This window comes from Diadema setosum, chromosome 19, assembly GCF_964275005.1.
Source record: "Diadema setosum chromosome 19, eeDiaSeto1, whole genome shotgun sequence".
NCBI classification, from domain to species: domain Eukaryota; kingdom Metazoa; phylum Echinodermata; class Echinoidea; order Diadematoida; family Diadematidae; genus Diadema; species Diadema setosum.
Genome location: NC_092703.1, coordinates 3996025 through 4020243, shown reverse-complemented (window position 1 = coordinate 4020243; position 24219 = coordinate 3996025). Strand labels below are relative to the sequence as shown.

At 39.3% G+C, this 24219-nt stretch overlaps 1 protein-coding gene across 1 annotated transcript in view; it reads left to right on the top strand.

Annotated features, from left to right (window-relative positions):
* The first annotated feature begins 999 nt into the window (after nucleotides 1-999).
* Nucleotides 1000-24219, top strand: part of LOC140242906 (transient receptor potential cation channel subfamily A member 1-like) — a 32530-nt gene continuing 9310 nt past the window's right edge. The window contains exons 1-13 of the mRNA XM_072322652.1: nucleotides 1000-1245; nucleotides 12614-12830; nucleotides 13808-13896; nucleotides 14694-14870; nucleotides 15582-15791; nucleotides 16434-16527; nucleotides 17685-17913; nucleotides 18493-18682; nucleotides 19674-19762; nucleotides 20594-20740; nucleotides 21196-21316; nucleotides 22426-22586; nucleotides 23437-23558. Coding sequence (XP_072178753.1) covers nucleotides 1000-1245; nucleotides 12614-12830; nucleotides 13808-13896; nucleotides 14694-14870; nucleotides 15582-15791; nucleotides 16434-16527; nucleotides 17685-17913; nucleotides 18493-18682; nucleotides 19674-19762; nucleotides 20594-20740; nucleotides 21196-21316; nucleotides 22426-22586; nucleotides 23437-23558 — 2092 coding nt within the window. The remainder of the gene's footprint in view (nucleotides 1246-12613; nucleotides 12831-13807; nucleotides 13897-14693; nucleotides 14871-15581; nucleotides 15792-16433; nucleotides 16528-17684; nucleotides 17914-18492; nucleotides 18683-19673; nucleotides 19763-20593; nucleotides 20741-21195; nucleotides 21317-22425; nucleotides 22587-23436; nucleotides 23559-24219) is intronic.

The following is a 24219-nucleotide window of genomic DNA, read 5'->3' as shown; positions in this document are numbered from 1 at the left end:
GTATGTATACATAAATACATGAAGAAAGCGACACTATTTTTGGTGTGACAGCCAGACATGGTATGAAAAGAGATATGCAATTTACCCATAATACTTATGTGGTAGAAAGAAAGTTTGTAACCGGAACAACAAAATCACAACGTTAACATCATCACTATCATAGAAGGAGACAATTACTAATACAAGCAATAAGCGAAATATCTTCACGATTAGACGTTCCTGTTTCTCCTTTTTTGGGGCAAATATACCGCCGATAGTTTTATTTCTTTTCATTGTGATTACATCTCCAGTCAAAACAAAAATGCTGAACACATAACTTATTTATTTAACCTTGGAAGATTCTGAACAAAAGCATCGTCACATCATGCTCAAGCGGTTTCCTATTCAAAAAAAAAAAAAAAAAAGCACTATTGAACTTGATTCCACATTCCTGAAACCGAGACATAAAGATTGGTTGGCACGTTGACGAGCATGCATATGGTGTACATAACCATGTTCTGAGATAGCCTTTATATGGTTCTGACATAAAGTAGTAAGTCCTGTTTTCAGGTAATCTACCCCAAAACAACCACCCCCTGTTTTTGTAAATAGGGCGGTGATACAACAGGATACATGGAAGCAATGCATACTGACTACTGTAAATAGAATATCATGTTTTGTATTAACATTTGTTTTTATTCAAGGCGTGCATGGGTTTATTTGTTTTGTGGATTCTTTCTTTTTTTGCGGAAACACTGAATCATGAATATTATTATCACACACACGAGTCTCCTCGTTTCGCTAGCTGATTATGCAGACGGAACTTATGCCATTGTTATCCCTGATAATGCAAACTACTCTAGGTAGGAGAGTCACTAGTCAATTCAGTCGTACGCTTCGTCGACTTGGCTGAATCTGTGAGTTTGAAGCACACTCTAGGCGAACTTAAAGGGCACTTAACTACAAGCAGTCGTCGCTGTGAGGTGCTGGAGCTGTGTCTCTTGTCATTAGCGGGGAAACATGGCGTTGAAGGCGGCTCGCTCGCTGATGACGCTGTCGGACATGCGACTGGCTGGGAAGAAGAGCAGCAAAGAAGTGGAGATGTCGAATGTGCAGCGCCCGGGGTCGTCCAGCACGCTGCCTCCGGCACAGAGCACGATGTTAATGGAGACTACCCCCATCAAGGAGGTGGACCACCTTCCCCCTGCTGCCAGTCAGATTTTCGGATCCGTGACGTCCTTCTCGTCGTTCGAGACGAGATCCTCGGTAGGCAAACGATCACTCATGTTCAGTCACTTTCATCAAATTCTTCTTCCTTTTCATGCCTTTGCCTTATTCGCATTTTAGCCAGCAAATTGATTTGCAGTTAGAGCATATAGGACTGGTTTCCTTTCCGCTGTTTTCCTTCCTTCCTTCTTTCCTTCCTTCCTTCTTTCTTTCTTTCTTTCTTCTTCACCATCTTCTTCTCTGCTTCCACAAGCTTTTTCGTCTCTTTCCTTCTTTGTGATTTCCTTCATCGCTTTACTGTCTTTTCTTCTAGTTTTCTTCTACTTCTCTTCTCGCCTCGATTTATTTTTGTTGTTTTTTTTTCTCCCTCTTCGTTTTCCTCCTGTCTATTCTGCTCTGCTTCTTGTTCCTCGTCTTATGTGTCATCTAAAACATCTCCTCGTTTTCTTTCCATCCTTTTCATTAATCTTTGTTTGCTTTTTCTCACTTTCTATCTTCTTTTTTTTTCGTGATTGTTTGTCTATCATTTCTTCATCTTAGTTCAGCTTGTTATTCATTTTCTTTATTCGTTTTCTGGGCTTTTAATTTCAACTTCCCTTTCTTCTGCTACTACTCTTCAAACTCCTACCTCAACCTCGCGTCTTCTCTCTCGTACATTTCTTTTGTTGCTACCGCCACTTCCCAGATTTTCTGATTATAACACTTAACTAATGTAACAATCATCTTCCTCTTGATTAACAAATACCACTCGACAAACAGTTCATGAAACGGTAACTGTCAGTGTTTACTTTGCTGCTCCACTCTGTTGAACGTCATTCTCTATCTCGTACGTTTTCACCTCTTCAAGAAATGTATAAATACATTTTTGTGTTCCTATAGTTATCATCTACCAAGAATCGATCTTCGCGAGACCTTTGATGTATATCCAAAGGTTCGATGACTTTCCTTATTGAAACGATGCAGTCTGCTTCGAAGGGGATCGTTAACTCAGGCTTTAATCCACCTACGTGCGTCCCGCAATTAAGCTCGCCAGATTCTTTGGAAAGTCTAATCCAAGGATTAAGGGCAGACGAGTTGGAGTGAAAAGGAACCTTTTCTGATGACATATTGTTGTTTTTCCCTCTTCTTAGTCTGTGGTCTCCGCGCGGCATTGAAATTGTTCAGAGATTTGGCATCCTTACACATCCCTGTAAAAAGTTTTCAAAGTACCTCAGTCTTGTCGTGTGTTTATCATCAGTCTCATTCCCTTACCCTCATCCTTATTAAGAGGTATACCTACATGTAGTTTGGGGGATGATAGGGCTTGTCTTTGACGTTGACGTTATTGTGTCGATGAGCTTAGTCTGTCGTACAGTATATTGTTATTCAAATGGTGGACTGTATCCGGAAGAAGATGCAGAATTATTAGCCCATGCAGTATATCACAACATGACTAGCTTGCAAAGCGTCTCATTATGCTATCGAGAAAGACAGTTAATTCCCATTTGAAATTGATAGTTGAATGTTCCTAGTACTAGTGGTAGTGAAATTTCGCAAAATTTCTGACAGATTTTTCCTTAACCCATCCGGAAGTATCTACCAATATCGACACTGCACTGAAATATTACTGGGAGATAATTCATATGTTTCCATCATTCATATATGTTCCGTCTACTTTTAATTTTATGTGACGGGAGTTCCCCCACCCATCTCTTATGGAACAGACTGTAGTGTTACCACATGATTAAATCACACTGTGACGACACACTGCGCTCGCAACACTGTAGTAAGCTCTGTTAAAATCGTGTGGTAAGCTTTGTTAAAAACGTGTGGTAAATAATTATGTGAATGTGTGAATGCCATTATAACAGTATGGTATCGCCATTGTGGTAAGAAGACAGGTTTATGACACGTCCCAAATTCACAGTGCTCACACAAGCGTGTTTTAACTCTTGTGTGGATGGTGACCCGTAAACGTCAAGACACATACATGCCACGGGGTCATCCCACTAGACCGACACCCACGAGTCATACAGCCCACGAGTTCGACATTGAAAACAGGTCCATGAGTTATACAGCTCACGAGTCATACAGCCCATGAGTTCGACACTAGGTAAATAAAGCCCATGAGTTCTACAGTAGGTAAAAACACCCCACGAGTTCGGCAGCTACAACACGGCGCGAAATGTGTCGGTCTCGTGGGCCTTATTGGCTTAGTGTCGAACTAATGGGCTGTATGACTCGTGAGCTGTATAACTCATGGGCTGTATGACTTGTGAGCTATATGACTCGTGGGCTGTATGACTCGTGGGTGTCGGTCTCGTGACATGCACCCCATGCCACACGTGCCATATTCACAGAGTTCACACAGTGCTGTGAGCACAATGTGTTGTCACTGTCCGACTGTGTGTGTTAACTATTATGTGGTAACACTATCATTCAAAGTCAAGAAATTCTTCCGTCGAGATGCTTTCATTGCAACTGATTGACAAATTGCCCTGCATCGACGTAAATAAGCACTGAATTGATCAGTGTTTTAGTAGTAGCCACGATAAAAAATCATGGGCGTACATACTCGAGCTATGTACGCCCATGATTTTTTTTTTTTTTTTTTTTTTTTTATCGTGGCTACTACTAAAACACTGATCAATTCAGTGCTTATTTACGTCGATGCAGGGCAATTTGTCAATCAGTTGCAACACTATCATTGTTCCATAGGGAGCAACCCTAACTTCATTGTTATCAAGCATGTTCACATCAGTGACGAAAGAGAACGATTTCGCTACCTGGTGCATGCGGAGCGTACAACATTGTAATAAGTCCGAAATCTATGAATACCGTTATATGGTTTTTCTAAAGAATCTCAGTGGTGGTATCCGAACCAAGGAGTTAAAATAAATTCTGTGCTAGCTCTTATTATAGTCTGCTCATATATTCCGATCGCCACAGAGGTGAAAACTTTTTGTTTTCTTTTTGTTTCGTTGTTTCCTACTTTTTTTCTTTACTGGAGTGAAGCTTAATGATCAAAATTGTCTGACACGCATTTTCCCGATGAGATCAAACATTATCGCTTTCATGTATTATGATTAGAGAGAGAAGTACAAATTCGAAACAAAGCCAGATTTCAAGTGTCTTGTATCTTAAATGATATATTTCCATTTGGTGGTATAATACTGGCAATTTGAGAAAGTCGAAGATATCAAGGCAGATTGATAGTCATAGTTTCATAACACCAGTCAAGATTATAAGTACGATCTTCTTCATCTGGGGTGGCTTCCGGAGTGTTGCCACCGTTCTACCGGAGGGCCCTGTCTCTATCATCTTTTCCCCAGCATTGCCATGCAAGTACCCATTAATGCACCTTGGTTGAGGGGAACATCGGGGTAAAACGTCTCATGAAAAGACGTCAGCACTGGACGGGATTCGAACTCGGGTCCTCCGTTTGAATGTCAGGAGTCTTATCCACTGTGCCACATCGTGGCCCCCATGGTACCGAGCGCCGGGATAAAAGGATTGTAGAGCACCTCGACCTGAGTTTGAATTTACCATGCGAGCCTGTTTCGTCTCGCTAAGGCGCAAAGCCACTGACGAAAGCCAGAGTAATGCACAATTCTATTCAAAATCTGTTGGTATTCAATCTTTTGTCTCAGTGAACGTGTAGACTGCAGTAGGCTCTACACTGTTAAAGGTGTTTTCTGTGTCCAATCACAATGTAGGAATACTTATTATTTCGACCAAAGGAGGAAAAAAGAGGGGGACAGACAGACTTGTGTGTTGTGTGTGATCATGTGTTTCTTAGATTTCTTAAAATTGGTGATGGCTATTTCCTGATGATCTTCCAAACTTTGTTTTACTCTTTTCGCTGTTTTTTTTTTCAGTTTTTTTTTTAAAACAAACGAACAAACTGGATATTTACCTTCAATGATCATTGATGCAAATCACACGTAGGCGTTATGCTTCCCAGATCTCCCCATTGCATTGAAGGAAACAATCAAAGCCAAGCCTCGCTACTTGAACAAAAGTGCTGCAGAATGCCTGCTTTTATTCCTCGACACAGGCCTGTTCGCAGTATCCTCGTAACCACTAAAGCAGCAGCACTACAGTCCTTTCCTATATGACCGTAAGTCTTCAGAAGTTTACCCATCGTGCGGCAAGAAGATTGCAGTCTTAATAAAGGGCGTGATAAGTCTACAACAGCTTCGCTTCTGCTTCTTGTTATTGTAATGTCATGACTGGATATTCAACAGATTAGAACGCTTCAAAGGTTTTCAGCGAATTGCAGAGAATGAGATGAAGAGTATCAATGGGGTTGGACACTTTCAGTCCATCTCTGTACAGTTTATTGCCTTCTCCTTTTTTCTTGTTCCTTATCATAAGGATCTCTCCTGAGAAGAGTCAAGTTAACATGTGTATGTGTGTGTGTGTGTGTGTGTGTGTGTGTGCTAGTGTGTGTGCTAGTGTGTCCGTGTCTCCGCGTGTGGTTTCCGCTTCTTTGCAGTTGGTTGCAGGGACTAATACAGACATAAGATGTGTTACAGCTCATCATCATGATCATAGTCCGGATTGTTTGCATCGATCATGTTGATGCTAAATAATTCGCGTATTCGGCCAGTTAACCCCTACTTTTCCCCTCTCAAGGTCAAAAGTTTTAAAAGCAATTAACATCCTGTGAAGTATGAAGCCAAGTTATAATGACTTATCAGTTAAACTTGGTAGCCTGACGGTTGTTAAACCCAACTCTGTAAGACCCTTGAGAAGTTACAGGTACTCGACAGAGTGTTTAGGACTCGACATAACCTTAATGAGAAATCTTAGTCAGATACCATCCTTGGCACAGAGTTCGGAGATTTATCCTAAAATGCCCACGTTCACGTCATGACGGATGCTAAATGGTAACAAAACTCGAAGGGTTGTTACAATGTTATCTGGAAAGGCAATAGAGATATTAGCGAGCTTATGGAGCCCTACGTCGTATATCTTAACTAAAAACTTGTTCCTCGTGCCCAGATTTAGTCGGTTGCTGTCATGCACATTCATGGCACCGAGTGAACATGATTTTGTGTGACATTCTTACACATTAATAACGCTTCAGTATCGATCTCAGCGAGTCTTCTCGGCGACTCTTAAATTAGTCACTGGTGACCAGTCTTCTCAGTGACTCTCAAATTAGTCACTGGTTACCAGTCTTCTCGTCCAATGTGTTTGCAATAACGTGCTGCCATTTTAATGCCACCATTAGAGTAGTATAGTGGTCGCTGGAAGACGACTGCTATACCAACTATCCATGGTTTATAGTTGGTAGCGTTCTCTTTTCATGTTGAAATGATGCTATATGCAGCTGCAATATTGTTGTCATGTCTCGCTGCCATCATGATATCCTTCCTCCCCCTTCTGTCTGCATGTATGTCTACGTATAATCATATCTCAGACACACAACAACCTTGGCATAGGCGACTGCCGTTATAACGAAGTCCTCGGGATCGGTAGTTTTCTTTTGTTATATTGAAACTTCATTGTAGCCGGACAGTAAAGTATCCAAAAAAAAAAAAAAAAAAAGGATAAATGTTGATTTGGAGACTTCTTTTTTTAATTCGGTTTAAAAGGAATTTCGTTGTATAACCGTGTCCGTTACATCGGGAGTGCATTGTAACAGGATTGCTGCGAGGTGACAACACGTGCAATGAGGGGGGGGGGGGCTTCCAGCGAGTTTCCTACCTAGGAAGGTATATACTCACAAAATCCTACTTGATACAGACTAATAATATAGTCCAGGTCCTTGACGATGCTTTGACGAGCACTCCGTGTACCTCAGGCCTGCCGGGAATCTGGTATCATACATCAAGCGCAGAATAGCGCCTTTTTATGGTGTCGCGCCGGGTCAGCTCAATGAACACGGGATATTAATGGTGACCCTTTATGTAGAAACTGAGCGGGTGGATGGAAATCGATATTCGTTCAACGACACGGACGATTATACAATGTTCTTAGACATGCTTCTTGCACGGAGATTTATTGGCTACGCTCTATTTCAGTGACGTTTTCTGTCTCTTGATTGTGAGACATTCACGACTTAATCCGCAACAGTGATTATGATTGTGGCACTAAATCCGGATTTAGTTGCAGTCTATTGCATTGATTGCCCACGTAAGAGCCTGGTGTTTTAAGGGGGTTTATCTCGCCTGCAGTTGGCTTCACGAATAATTGCTCCTTGTCCTTTCATTCATCTCAAAGAGCATAATCTCATGAGCAAATGCTATTTTCCTTTTCCTCTAAAATTGCATTTGCAGACGACCTCTCAGAAGGACACTGTGTGTATTCTCTCAAGTGGCATAGTGGGAAAGTGTTTCATCGAATGCATAGGCGCTGAAATAGGTGACGTCTAACGTGACCTTAAAAGCACATAATCACCTGTAGGTGATACTGCTTTGGGCTCTCAAATCGGAGAGACCGAGTTCGAATCACGCCCAATGCGAATGTCCTTGGCTTTGAAAGAGGTGTTTTACCCCAAAAGTATCTGTTGGCCTATCATAGGTGTAAAGATTGGTAACTATAATTTGCTAATGATAATCATGACAGGGTTCCTTTAAACGAACAATTACAATTGCGTCAAGCAAACAGGAGCTACAATGATGGGTGTGAAGACTAGTAATGTACCACCGGCCCGTCTTGTGTAGTTGTGTGAACAGTGGTGTGGTGGATTTGGTGGCGGTAGTGGTGGTGGCAGAAGTAGTAGTAGTAGTAGTAGTAGTAGTAGTAGTAGTAGTAGTAGTAGTAGTAGTAGTAGTAGTAGCAGTAGTAGTAGTAGTAGTAGAAGTATTAGCAAGTAGTATATAGAAGGAGTAGTTATGTAGTAGAACATTACGTAGTAGTTGTGGTAGTAGTAGTAGTGGTGATGGTGGTGTTAGTAGTAGTAGTAGTAGTAGTAGTAGTAGTAGTAGTAGTAGTAGTAGTAGTAGTAGCAGTAGTAGAAGTAGTAGTAGTAGTAGTAGTAGTAGTAGTAGTAGTAGTAGTAGAAGTAGTAGTAGTAGTAGTAGTAGTAGTAGTAGTAGTAGTAGTAGTAGTAGTAGTAGTATGAATAGTGGTAGTAGTGGTAGAAGTGTTAGTAAAGGTAGAAGTAGTAGTAGTAGTAGTAGTAGTAGTAGTAGTAGTAGTAGTAGTAGTAGTAGTAGTAACAGCAGAAGTAATAGTTGTGGTAGTGGAACTTCCACGTTGATGACGTTACAGTCCTTTAGTATTTATGATCATCGCGTATTTACCATGGGAAAATCATCCCATCCCATATGATTTCATAGTAATCGACCAACCTGTGTGGATTTTCTCAAGCAGTGAAAGGTATGCTGAAAGTTTAACAAGGCCAAAGTGAGATAGGATGACTACGTGAAAACCATGCAGGACTCATCTAACTGTGCATTTTGCATGGTATGGGTATTCTAGTTTGGACTGTCCGTTCCTGCAGAATATAGTAACAGTGAAAAAAAAAAATTTAAATTCATGTTGATATAGGAGTCGAGTACACCGTATGAACGAGCGGCCATCTAAAGGTATAGGTCTCTCCGCAGATTAAAACGTGAACAGTGTCTGAGACTGCTACATCCGATTAAAGAAAGAAAGAAAGGAAGACGGGTAGTTGGGGAACAAGAGAGAAAGAAATGGGGAAAGGCAGATAGACATACAGGACAGAAAAAGGTATTGCACCGTCTACCGTGAAGAGGGTTATGTCTTCTTGAATAGGCTGCAGGCCCCGGCCTCATAGACATATTATATACGTATTATCTCCGCGGGATTTAGCATGACGAACATGATGACTAAAACGTGTTTCAGATATTATGTTTCGCAACATCTCAGTCGAGCAGAACGCGCAGACAATACAAGGCCAGGGTGCACCAAGTGACGCTTATTTGGTGCTTACCTTGCATGTGTCAGTTACCCAGAGGCTTTTCGATACACAACATCAAACATGAAAGAATGGTGCGTGACCTAGGGAGTGTTTTAAGAGGTCGATGACGACAAAAAGGCTTCATATTTAGGCGGAACTGTTGCAGGACTCTAAAAACACGGAAGTGTTATTAATGCGTTTTCTCTCGATCTGTCATGTTTTTTTTTTTTTTTTTTCATTTGGCCGTGGTAGGCACGGTATAGGTGGAAAGAAGATTATTTGAAGGAGGGTTCTTTAACCCTTTTAGTGCCGGGGACTTTGGACTGTCAGCATGACCCTATGGAGATTTCTCGGTACCAATTGGTACTCAAGCCACATGCACAAGGTTAACGGTTAAAGGAAGGGCGGTGAGCTGGCTCGGTTGGTAGCGCGTGTGCCTCACAATCCTAAGGACCCGAGTTCGAACCCGAGTCTGGATTGAGCAATGTTGTGTGTAAACATACCGTCCCCTCTAGCAAGAGGCAAAACACTCTGTCCCTCGGATAGGACATATATTGTAAAATGGAGGTCCCGTGTATGAGAGAGTCACAACTCATGCAAGTAAAAGATCCCGCTTCATTTATTCATCGCAAAGAGCAGGGTGTATAACCCGGTGAATGTAGTGGTCTCACCTCACATCCAGCTGGACCCCATGGAAGATCAGCTTAAAGTTAGCAGCTGAATATGGGCAATCCAGCCATCTTCTCAGATGGAAATGAACGAACAAACAAACAAGGTGAACCTTAGTGCACAAACTGCATATCTCTCTTGACACGAGAAGGTGAAAGTCTCCATGGTTTAGGAATCATTATAAAATGGGCTTCAGAATCTCTTCAATCTGATTGGTCAATCATCATGCATTGAAATTCACTGATCCACACTGAGCCATATACGCTACCGGTAAAATCCCAACGCAATGCGTCCGCTAAAATCCAAAAACCTGGTTCAAGCCTTTTATAGTGATGTAGGTGACTCGGACGCATGATGGGGAAAAACTGACTTTCTGAATGTACCGGCCCATTTTATAAAACTTTATGATGCACAGGCCTGATTCGTATATTGGCGAGAATTTAATGTTTTCGTTAAGTTCAAGTTCAAGTTCAAGCTCAGTCACATCGTTTTTTTCCACAATATACAAACATAAATCTCACTTTCTTAAGTGACAAAAACAATGCATACAATTGTACAGAGAAGACAACAATAATAGGAAAATAAACTAACAGTAGTGATACATTGCAATAGGTGCTAAGATAACGAAAGTGAAATAGTTTTCAATATATGCATTGTGTGAAAAACACAGAGGGACCCACTAAAAAGACAGAGCTTGTAGAGTGTGGGCCCCTCTGGTATTAGAAGCCCGATGTAAAAATTGAATTGAAAACAGCAAAAAATCCGCACAAAAAGTTCGTCACAAAAAAGTTTGGGAGCCCACTAAGAGACAGACGAACAAACAGTTATACATAAAACAACAACAAACAGAGTTATGAACATGTGACAGGACTGGGACAGCAACAAGACTACTTGTAGGAGGAAAAACAAGAAACAAACAGACTTGACGACACAAGAGGAAACAAGAATATCGCGTGATAAAGAGGTAACAGAATAGACAGGAATATGCAACACAGACAACGATCCTCGGAGGTTTGAGGAAGAAAGAGAAGAAGAAAAAAAGAATATAGAACAAACCCTTCAACTGCGAAGTATAGGTTAAAGAAAATCTTATAATCAAGGCTTGAGCAATAGCTACAATAATAAAGAGAACGGCAATGCCGATATTACGGATGAATAACAAAGTAAGCCTAGTAACTAATCTGATTCTTTAACTTCGTTAACTTTGGTCTAAAATCCACTCGCTGCACTCGTGAGTTTAATAAGATCAAAAGTTAACTCGCGCATCCAATTCTCACCTATCCACTCAGTCCTGTGCATCAGTCATTTTGTACAGTTATGTCAACCATTCAAATGCATGTAGGGTCTAACACTCGAATCAGCCTGAATCTTTATGCTCCGCGGATCGTCCCTGATTTTGGGCCGCGTGGATGTTTGCAGTCATGTTAGTATTCTATCTACCCTTTTTGTCATAATGCAAAATTTTCCAAAACCTCCTTTGTCTTTTTCCCGTGGGCTTTTTTTTTTGTCTTTTCGATTCAGTTACAATTCCCCTAATTTGCAAATGCGTCTTCAGGACTAGGCCACTGTGGGAAAGAAAATAACGCGACAAAGAAATTGACAAATGAACTTATGTCGACTTAAACGTCAATTCATACTGCAAAACTGCATAAAAGAGTGGATGTGGCTATTCAAGTCATTAAATCCCTGGAAATATCAGTAACATGACCAGAGCTACTCCCTTGAGATTGGTCACTGCAGTATAGCCGCAAATAAATAACAAATTCAACCACAAAGCACACGTAAACAAGAGGGAAAAGTTCAAAGAAATGCGAATAGAGCATTTTCATTCAGGTAAAGTTAAAGCAGTTAAAGCGGATTAAACCGTCCCGCAGACCGACTGCTTTAGATTCAGTGTGAAACAGCTAAGACATAAACTTGTTACAAAGCTCATTTTAATTCTTAGGGTTTGACAAAGTGCATGTTGGCTTGACGAGAAGTAACGCTAAAGCGGTGGGTTCTTCTTCTTTCGTTAAGTATAGTCCTCTTTATAGAATATCGTCGTACATGGTTCAAAAGGTATAATGCCACAATGACAGAGAGCAGTATTTGTCATCCTTGACGACACCTTAAAGTCCTGGATCGGACTCGCTTTTTTACGAAGTTCAGACAGGTTTCCCGTCGTGCAGTGCTAAATATTTCATTCTTTCTTTTCTAACTCAGAGATTGCGTGCGTGTGTGTGTGTGTTTGTTTGTTTGTTTGTTTGTTTGTTTGTTTCTCAAAGAAACAACGTTCTCAGTAGAAACCAAACATAAAAAAAAAACTTCTTATACAAGCTACCCAATAAGCTAGACCTGGACTGGTCTGTTGGGCGGCGGCACTTAGACCTAAAAAGAACTAGGCAAAGAACTCAATACTTTGCTAATCAGAAAATGTCCAATATTACTATCTTACATTACCCCTTAAAGGAATAACTCCGTTGCAAAACTTCGATCATGCTTTGTTGACTTGTCAACATAAGAAACACGTGTTTCTCGTGTTTCTAAAATCCTATGCTACTATCGAAATATTTGTCATTCCACACTTTTGCTCTCAAAACACTCCAAAACAACTCATCCTGACGAATCGCGTCAGCCATCGCAGGTATAAGTTTCTTGGTAGATTCTTTCAATGTACAATTCCAAGTGTTGAAAGATGAAATTTTGAGACCTTACGAGAACTATGTTTTGGCTTAATACCAAAAGCTACCTCCCTAACAAGGGCCCTGTCGTCACCTGTTCATAACCATGATGATAACACCGCAGTACAATTATTTCTTTCTTCAAGACCCTCGCCTCACTCTCCCTCACGCACTCACTCATTTCCTCCACCGCTCCCTGTCTCATTTTTACCTGCGATAACAGGGCTTGCCGAATTTTCACTCCACGAACCTGGAGAGAGTATCGCGGGCGGTCAAGGCGGGGGAGTTCAAGGAGCTGGCGAAGATGCTGAGTAAACTCGGCACCGACGGTTTTGCCGCCATCATCCGGGAACACGACGGCAAAAACAATAGCCCCCTCCATTACGCCGCCCTCAACGACGACGTCAAAATGATGAAGCTGCTGATCGGCTACGGAGCAAGTAGGTGGATGCATTGTTGCCAAATAGTGATTTCGCTAACCTAAAAGGATGAAAGTTAGGCGATTTTTTTTTTAAACCTTGGTAACAACATTTAGCCTGGTAATCAAATCAATATTTGTTGATTTTTGGTATATTTTTGTGATTTCAAGACCAATGAAAAAAGAAAATCAAAATGAATGAAAACGAAAATGTATTTTCCCCAAAGATCTCCCTAAACTAGTTTTACATTGCAATTCCATGTAGAAACGTTATCATTGTTATCATTTTTAACATGTACATCTTTTGCACCAAGACTCGCTATGCAATCATGCAGAGTGCTTGATATGAGGTTTATTGACATGATCGGTCACTAATCAGTTTGTGTTTGTCTTGACATTGAAGCCTAAACTACACTTTTCCAAATTTGGTGATTTTGAATGATTTTTGGTGATTGTGCACATGCCTTTTAATGATTTTGTTCTGTCCTCTGTTGGGACCTGGCAACGCTGGGTGGATGAAATTTGGAAAGATTGCAAACAATATCGTTGTAATAGCAGACAAAATGACAAAGTGCTCACATTGCGAAAAGTAAATTTTCTTTCGAGTAACTATCATCAATTAATTTGTCATATAGGATGCATGTGTCAAAATACGACAAGATACACAAACACTTTATTGTGGGCTATCAATTTTCACACCAAGATCAATTGGTGTTATAGTAAAAATGTATTATTACTATACCGGTACTGGACTAATTTCCAGTGCACATGATCATTATGTTACGAAGACTGATATGATAAAAAAAGTCGACATTTATCTTTTTGTTTTATTCATAGTCATATTCACATCTTGAAATATTTTGTTGAGATATCCACCCTAATAGAGTGATAAAAACATCCGACAAGGTCTTTCTCATATATTAAAACAATTTTCATATATTTGGAGTGAATATTTTTTAATGCTATTGACAAAGATTTCTTTCTGATTTATTCCTCCAGACATTGAAGATGTTGGAGAAGGTGGACGGCGCCCTCTGCATTTTGCAGTATCCAGTCGAGGCAAAGAAAAGTATTCCGGAGACGAAAACGTAAGGATAAAACAACACCTACAACAGTTTTTTGTTTGTTTGTTTTTGTTTTTGTTTGTTTGTTTTGTTTGTTTTGTTTGTTTTGTTTGTTTGTTTGTTTGTTTGTTTGTTTGTTTGTATTGTTGGGGGTGTAGCCCATCCCTAACCCTCCCCGTCCGGTTCAGCTGCCCCTAACAGAATAACTGTAGAAAAAATATCGTTATTTTTGTTATCAATTTTAGTCTTTTCAGAAATGTAAGCATGAGTGTTAGCAGTCGCTGTGTGTGTGTGCCTGTATAATATGCTCGTATGTAGCGGAAGAAGAAGTATTTTGTAGCAGTATTGTTATAGTAGCAGTAATGTAGTGGTAAAGGCAGCGACATCACTAGCAGTACGCCTGGCAACATTGTAGTTTGTAGTAGTTGGAACTGTAGCCTAAACGAAAGTAGTAATAACAGTCATTTGCTATATATCACTATGAAAGTTTAACCAAACACAATCTTTTCTGCTTAAATGGCACAGCTATAGGATGGATAATAGTGAAAACATGACTGATATATTTTCACGTTTTACCTTTTAGTTTGTACATAATCTGATACTGTAGCTGAATTCAGCTGTTAATCTATTTCTATTCCAAGACCCTTTAATCAAGGTTTACTCTTTTCTTCTTATCGTCTAGAGAGGTCATCACCCCCCATGCCTATAGTGTATGTTGGTTAGAAAAATCTCTGTGTTTGTGTGCTCCAAACTTCTTTCTTTTTAATCCCAACCCACTCTGGCATATAATGTATTTTGGTGGAATCCCTTCTCCCCATCAGCCAGAGTATCAAGAGAGTATTAGTACTCGAGAGAACGCAGTGACTTTGCTGCTGGCCAACGGAGCGGACGTGAACTCGCGTGATACAAAGGGTCGATCCACGTTACACATCGCCTCCGTACAGGGCAACATGGAGATCTTTATAGCTTTGCTCGCTTCCCCGGAGATCATCCTTGACGTAAGTGGAACTGTCGTCTCTTGATTGTCTTTTTTTTAACTCTGCTTGCATGTTTTGATTGTCTGTTTGTATGTTATATGGCAAACCTTTTACCACGGGAGTTTTTGTAAATTCAAAGAAAGATGCTTAAAGACAGCAAAATATGATAATTTAAGGGGATGATGTGTTATGCCATAAGTTATACAGTGGAAATGAAATTAATGAGTCTTATAAATCATAAATACAATGTCACTTAGCAGGTACGTTAGCGAGACTATGAGACAATAGCGCAGTTTGTGAAAGCATACTTTTTTGTGTTTTTTTGGTTTTGTTTGTTTGTTTGTTTGTTTGTTTTGAGAGAAAGAGAGAGAGAGAAAAAGCGCTGGGTTAATTCAGATAAGGGGTTATACACGAATTAGCGTTGATGCCGTGGTATTATCCACACATTCATTAAAAATAAAATTATAGAAGTTGATCGTAAGATCGTGATTAATAACTGTTATAAACAATCATGTCGGTGTAATTTCAGATCGTCCAACTTGTGGTTCTAGAGCAATTTTTGTTTTCTAGAAATCACGCTATTCTTTTGTTTACTTCTTTCATTAAGTGTGACAGAAATGGAATTATTTTGAACAAAGTTAGTATAATGCACAGAACTATCCCTGTCCTCCCGGGTGAAAAACACGCACTTTTTGCAAAAGGCGAAATAAGATTTCACCGTCCCTAACACAGGATCAAGATCGGCGTGGCATGACGGCCCTTGCCCACGCCACACAGGCGGGGAACACCGACGTCGCCCTGCTCCTGCTCAACAAGGGGGCCAACCCGCACATAGCCGACATCAACGGAGACACGCCCATGCACATCGCCGTACGCCACTCTCGCACCATGATCGTTATGACACTGTTTGAGATCGCTGAGGCTAAAGGCGAGATCAACAAGGTAAACGATTCCCCCTTCCCTTCCTCCTGAATCTCTTCTTCTCCTCCTCTTTTTGTATACTGTGTCTTTTTCTTATCTTTCTCCTTCCCTCCGTCTATTTTCTTATTGTTTCATTCTTTCCTACTCAGCATAATCTTTACTACGTTTTCCTGTCTGCTATTTCAGTATTTTACAAGAAAAAAAAATCTACTTTAGATGTAGACTTAGTAAAATCAAATAAGATGATTTTGTTGAATATGATGAAAATTTTCATCATTTGAATTGTCCAACATACCTTTTGATTTCTGACAAATGTAAAGGTAAATTGAGTGAAAGAATTAATAAACAGATGCAGAATACAAGTACATGAACACACAATCAAAATGAATACACGTTAACATGCATCGGTGTACGTTTGTAATAATTTTTCTTCTCATTGGAGGCAAACTGGAGGACTATATCATGATACAGAACCAATGTTCTTGACATTATGCTACAAACCTTTGAGAAAATCAGCCCTTTGTAATCAGAGGATATTCTTCTCTCTTTGACCATATAAAACCTGAAACATTTTCTTTTGATTTCATGGCCCATTTTGGGGTGGCAGTCATTGAGAATGGATGATTATTACTCCGTCTTGTTTTTGTGGGTTTTTTTCCATAGCTATTAATGTCCCAGAACCTGAGAGGTACAATCCCGATCTATGATGCAGTCAAAAGCGGAAACAAGGAACTTTTCCAGCTGTGCATGAACAACAGTGAGTCGCCTGATCATGATATGTTACACTCGATGACGTTGTTTGATGTCCCTCAATTCAAACTTGATTACACACGATTTTAAAGGCATTATTTACCGTTTGCAGATGAAACAAAAACCCAGCATTAGTGCTTTAAATCAGTTCAAAAATGTAAGTTAGGGATAGAAACAACCAATGTAAAAATCTGAATCAGTATAATCAATGTTAAGTATTGTTCGATATGCAAAATGTAAACAATAGTTATAATACAAATATTTCCAGACTAAACCGTCTACAGTTATGGTTCATTGAAAAAACAGTGATATCTTCTTATATTTTAGGCTTTATTACAAAATTTCTGTATGGTAGGATGTTTTGTGATACAACTGACCTACACATATGCATAAAATGTGATATCTTAAATCACTGCTGCAAAAGGTAAACCTACAAGACCTTTAACTTTGAATCAAGTTGATTTTCCATAGTCTGTTTTCTATCATTGCGGATTTCACTGATAGTTATTACATTTTACGTGTTTAACTGTTTTCTATCTCAATTTCTGTTTTTATACAGACACTATGATTTACTGATTATTTTTTCTCAAATTAGGTCATTGTTTAAGAGTTACTTAAATTCAACTATTCTTGGAATTCAGTTTTGCATGATTTATGTTGTCACATTGAGCAAGCCTAGACCAAATTTTGCAGTTCTCAAATACAAACTTTGTTACAAAGTTAAGCACAAAGGAGTTCAATTTGTGCTTGAAATGTACTTTTGTTTAATTCTCCTTGATGTCGATGATCATTGTTAATGTAATGCTCCACTGTCACTCCTTGAATGTGTTGGTCAACCCAAAAAGAACAAGAGCAATTGGAATAGATTTTATACACTCTTCCTTCATACAAATTTCACACTTTTCTGTTTGCGGTTTAGTTACCGTCAATCTGCTCAGTCGATAAAAGATTACCACTGAAAGAAAAAAGTTGCTGATATTTTCCTTTTGGGGGTATTTTTTCGCAAAAAGCTAAACGTAGAAGTGTAAAGAGACTGTGAAATCAAATGAGCAATGTTGGAAGTGCGTTAGCATGGTTAGAAGGGCAGTTCGGAAAAATTCGATATATACAGTCGCCCAAATGAACTTCATCAAAGACACGTATAATACATTGTGTTCTCCGCAGTTTTCGAACACGACAGCGACCCGGTGGAGATTGAAAAGCTAATCAACTTTGCCGGCGACAACAACGACACGCTGGTCCACGTGGCCTGCGCCTCGGGCAACATTGAGATCCTGCAGACCCTACTCTCCCGCGGCGCCCGGCTCGATCTCGTCAACAACGACTCCGAAACGCCGCTGCATCTGGCGTGCGCGAGGAATTACGAGGCCATTGCACTTTGTCTGCTTGAACAGTGAGATTACAGACACTCTATGTGTGTATGTGTGAGTTGTGCGTGATGGTGTGTGTGTGGACATGTCTGTATGTGTGTGTGTGTGTGTGTTGTGCGCGATAGTCTGTGTGTATTTCTGTGAATAATCTTGTTGATGATATTTTTTATGTCTTTTATCTGTATTTCTAGCCGCTAAAATCCACATTCACCTCCTAAGGCATTAATGTCAGTTTCTCGAGGTTCAGATGCGCTCATCACCTCATGACTTTAATTCATGCTGCCTGTGTCGTAGATGATGCTAGCGATGATGATGGTCGTAACAGTGGTGGATGCAATCACGTCCGTTACGATGGTGATGAAGATGATGATGCGCATGACGATAATCATTCTGTATCATCGTACTCTTCACAAATCTTTGATAAGAGTATCATCACTGTACCTCTTGTTGTTACAAGTAGGCCTGATAACAACGTCCTAAACGACGATTAGTAATAACAATAATGATAACAATTGAGAAGAAAATGGAAATATAAAGGTTACTTTGGATCCAGCAGCTGCATTCCCAATCTGCACGTTTGTTAACTTCTTCGATCCTACCAGTGGTGCCGATGCCAACATCCGGAACAGTTCGGGCCACACCCCACTTGAGGTAGCGGCGAACCACGGTAGCTACAACACGCTGATGTCACTTCTTCAGACGCTGTCCATGGCTGTCGGCGGACACTCGGACGAAGCTACGGAACTGGTCCGCTGGGCGGCTGGACACAACAAGGCCGAGACACTCCGAAAGGTACCCACCCGTTGGATCGGTCTTCATTTTGCAACAAATAACTTTTCTTTCCCATCATAATCTCCTCTTTTTTCTTTTTGTTGTCAATATCACCTCCTTAGAACAGTAGAAGTACAGTTCTTTAATGATTTCTGTCATTATCGATCATAATATACAAACATACATAAATACAAGATGGTCATGTGAAAGGAAATAGAGCAAAAACAATAGCATTTTTGTTTAAATCTAGGTTGCTAAACCAGATAAAATTTACCGACGAATAATTATTGGAGATTATTGTCAGGAAGGCTTGAAGATGTTGATTTTCCATCCGTAAATTCTGGACTTAAAATCGCTTGGGCATGTTGGGTGAAAGGAATATCAAAAGAATCAAAACAGAGGAAAATGAATTTTTTACGTTATTTAGATAACGTAGGGAGTAATATGACTTCGTATTGTAATATGGGCGGTACATAAAAGAAGATTGATTTGATTCAAAGTTATTTCATACGTTGAATTCTCAAGGCTTGGTGTATTACATTAACTAGAATCATTTTGTTTAGACTGTTTGCAACTGCCTGTCAAATTGTATTATCTGTTTTATGTATCATATGATATGATATTTGTCATTTATTTGTACCTGAATGTTGAGCAAGTGAATTAAATTTCTTTATGAGAAAAGGGTAGTCATGACGTGATACTCATCATCAACATTTTTATCATTCTCTTCAAACGCATGATAGTCCCAAGAATAAAACGCATTACTTTTGATATATTAACAAAAACGGGTACGAAGAAAACATTCTTGAATTGTCCAGTTACGACATACCTGAAGTCCTAATGTTATTTTTCTCGCATTATTGTACAATCTTTTCATCATCACCATCATCATCATTACCGTTGCTCAAATTGTTTTGTTAAACTTGTTATATCAAAAAAGCACAATTACAGTGTGATGATTTTCCCTTAAAAAAACAAACAAACAAACAAAAAACAAATGCTTTCTCCCAAGATTCTGGACTACGAGTTTCGCCTTCACGATTTTTCTGATGACGGTGTCATGAGCTTCATCATGGACGCGGTCAAGAACAACTTTGTGGAGTAAGTAAAACCCACACGACCTCCGTTTTTGGAGTGCTTCATTTTACTTTCCATGATCTCTCTATCCTTTATAAGGAAAGAATAACGATTCGGTGCATAACATTGCACAACGCTGAAGAACTAGTCGAAATATGCAGTAGTCTTTCAACAGAGAAACCGTCTGGTGGCAACAAAATGACAGCGAATGTTCATCTGGCACTCTTCCGTTTTCTGTCTTAATAATCTGAATAGACGACCATGTTAATCAGCATTGTTAAAATATTGCGTATATGAAATATCATCTTAACATGCTGCTTATTCAGGAAAAGATATCGCAGTAATACACTACAGCAATACGGCTTAGAATAGGTAAGGTACCATTTTGCCCGGCAATGGAAAAATATTCGCGCCGTACCTGAGTCATTCTGATTTAATTTCGACCAGACAGATTTCGGATTTTAACCCCGTGACTCTCCCTTCATCTCTTCCCCTCTCTGTCTTTCTTTCTTTCTTTCTTTCGTTCTTCATCTATTTTTTGATTTATTTATTTATTTATTTATTTTCCTATCTATCTATCTATCTATCTATCCGTCCATCCATCTATTTATTTATCAATCCATCCATCTATCTATCTATCTATTTATCTATCCATCTGTCTATCTATCTATCTATCTATCTATCTATCTATCTATCTATGTATCCATCTATCTAAATATCTATCTATCTATCTATCTATCTATCTATCTATCTATCTATCTCATCTATCTCATCTATCTATCTATCTATCTATCTATCTATCTATCTATCTATCTATCTATCTATCTATCTATCTATCTATCACTCTGACTATAGGACCGTACTGGTTCTGATAAGATGGAATCGAGCAAGTGTCGACCACAAAGACACACTCGGCAATACGCCACTACACTACGCCGCTGAGGGCGGTTGTCACGATATCGCCGAGCACCTCCTGAAGGCCAAAGCCGACGTAAACGCCAAGTGAGTAAACGCATTCGAAACATCATTAACTTTTTTTTTCTGTGCCAAGGAGTCAAATGTCCACGAATTTTACCGACACACCAATGGAAATTAAATAAACGTGTCACACAAAAGGTTAACAGGCAAACCAAAACTGAGTCATTAGTTTCTGTGGAAAACGGATTGCCGCTGTACACGTTGTTATTTGATGAGCACCCATGTAAAACGATAAGGCGAAACATTTCTGTTTCATACAATGATGCAGAAATTAAAAGATAAAGCTGCAGAAAACTGCTTATTCAATTACAGCGAGCCAGAACAATGAAACTCATATATCATCTTATTGTACTGGTCAGTTTGCCTTTTTGGCAAATATACTGCGAGGATCGAAAGCTCACGCCCCTTTGACTCAATGATATAAATACTACTGTAGGGGATATCACTTTTTCTTTTCGTCGTTCTTGGCATCATTTCAGAAATTACAGCAGCACCGGTGGCACAACCCCACTGCATTACGCTGCGGCCAATGGATGGGTGAGGACAGCCCGAATTCTGCTGGACGCCGAAGCGAATATTAACGAGAGGGACAGCGAAAAGGTATGTCTCTAAAGTTCAAGTTCAAGTTCAAGTTCATATTTATTCGTTTTTTTCCACAATTAATATACAAACATAAATCTCACTTTCTTAAGTGACAAAAACAATGCATACAATTGTACAGAGAAGGCAACAATAATAGGAAAAAAAACTAACAGTGGCGATACATTGCAATAGGTGTTAAGATAACGAAAGTGAAATGGTTTTCAATATATGCATTGTGTGAAAAAAAAAGAAAAAAAAAAAGAAGGGTCCATCCTCGGCCATGTTAATTGAACGAAAAACAGAGGGCTGTATGCAAAATAATTTGATCTAATATAATGACTTCCTTCGTGTTGTTTTTGTTCATGCTTTCTGGAAAGGAGGGTTATTCGATGGCTGTGGAATAAGCTCCCTCCTCTTCTGAAATCATCACCAACACTCGATCACTTCGAACAAAATTTGAAGACCTTCCTGTTTGATATCCCTTTGATATGCACTGGACTTGTACTGTCACTGCCTGGTAATTTGTATAAATTCCATCTCCTGTGGCGACCAGAGATGACATCTCAGAGCGCTTTGTATCCAGTGGAAAAGGAGCTCTTAAAATATAAACTATTATTGTTATCATTATTATTATTAATGAAATATTTGGTATTTAGCAGTCAAGCTTTTATAGAAACGATCGACAATCACAACTTTTCTTTTGTGTTGGTATCATACCCATTAAACTTTTTCGAGAATGATTTATAGAACTTTTGTTCTTTAAAATGTATTTTTCGGCAGTTCATCTAAGAACGTTAGCTTACCTGCTTTTGTATATAATAGTTAACCTATTGGAGGGAATCAGTCACGCATTGGTAAGTTTAAAGAGTAATCAGTCGTCATACAATATTGTAACTTCTGCGTTCCGTGACAACGGATATGATCACGGTTTGACACTAGAAATCACTCTGACATGTCTGAAATCATTATAAAAATCATGCACAATGCAGGTGATAATTTCGGAAGGGGGTCGATAGTCCTTTACCTGTACGAGATACGACTGACAAGATTTCACGAATAATCAAACAGATCCCAAGTTGAGGTATATATGTCTTGATTGCGACTACTATGATGTCATCATCATGTAGATGACGCCATTGCACCACGCATGCGCAAACGGTAGATTCGAGATGGCCGAGATGTTGATGTTCGGCAAGGGAGGTAGCGAGAAGATGGAGACGGCCGACGTCGTTCTCTGCGACCGCAACGACCAGAACTGCCTCGATCACGCTATCGACAACGACCACGAGTGAGTCACAGGATAAGGATTGAAACTTACATCTCGGCAAAATTGTAGATCACGTCTGTTGCATGTATAGTTTTGTAATGATTACGTGAGAGAAAAAGATGTTTTCTGTTAGACCTTTTTGATCAAGGCTTTATGATTATACAGTGTATGTGATACCAAAATATGATGGATGCATTTTGAAAGTGTATGGATATTTCTATTGGAAAATCACCGAAGTATCTCTTTTGATGTTTGTACATGAAATAAAATACCGAATATTTCAATTGTCGTTCTTGAGCTCTCTGATGTCATAAAAGAAATCATCTTAGCTCCTGTGTTCGTTTCAGCAATTCCAGCTGTAAAGGAGATGAATTGTATTCCTTTCTCACTGCGTGTCCATTTATGTCCAAAAGTTTCATCATATTTTGGTAAAACGGTGTAATGGAGTGCAAAGGCTCTTACAACGTGTTGAAAAAATAAGCGGTCATTTAGATTTATGTTGTGTTTTTGTCTGTTTTGTTGGCTTGTATAATCTACAATTTCATTTTCACTGTTTTTCTGTTTTTCGTTCCCCCATTCTCGCTCTCCCTCACCATATCTGTTTCTATACCTATCTATCTTTCTATCTTCTATTGATCAATCTATCTATATCTATCTATCTGTCTATCTATCTATCTACCTTTCTATTTATATATTCATCTATCTATGTATATATCTTTCTACCTATCTATCTATCTATCTATCTATCTATCTATCTATCTATATATTTATCTATCTATTTATTCATCTATCTATCTATCTGTCTATTTATCTACCTATCTATCTATCTATCTATCTATCTATCTATCTATCTATCTCATTCTGTGTCTAGGAATATCGCAAGGCTGATGATGGGACACAAAAAATGGCGGGAACTTTTGTCAGTGTCCAGCGTGGATGAGGAGACATCATACCGGACCACGCCCATGAGAAAGCTCATTGTTTCCATGCCAGGTGAGCTGGAATATGTCCTTGTTGTTTGAGATGATTATAGGAAGAATTTTATCGCAAAATGTCTTAAGCGTCATTTTTTAGAATTTTGCCGTAAGTCCAAGGCCATTATCATGGAATTTGGTTTGAATTTTTCTAATGTAGACATGCCCTTTCAAAATGTAAATGACTGCGTAATCTTAGAACTTCTACATGGTAATCTTTAAGCTATACAAGCATGTAGAAAAAAAAACCCAAAATATAATAACAATGTTAATCGTTTCTTTTTGAGGAATGCCAAGTAGTACCAGCAATGCTTTTAAAAGCCGAGAAAATGATATCAGCCATAAAGTGGTGATGCTTGCGACAGTTTGCACCATGTTCATGCAGTGATGGCGTAGTGACGGTATCAAGGTGGTTATGACAACGATGTCGATGATGATGATGATGATCATGATCATGACGATGACGAGGATGACGATGATAATGATGATGACGTTGATGTCGATGATGATGAGGAGGAGGAGGAAGAGGAGGAGGAGGAGGGATAATTATGTCATCATCATGATGGTGGTATATAAATGATGATAATGACGAATATGTAAATGGAGATGATGATAAGTGGGGATGTGCATGATAATAGTGACTATAATAAGTTTATCCTCATCCCTATTATATTCATCTC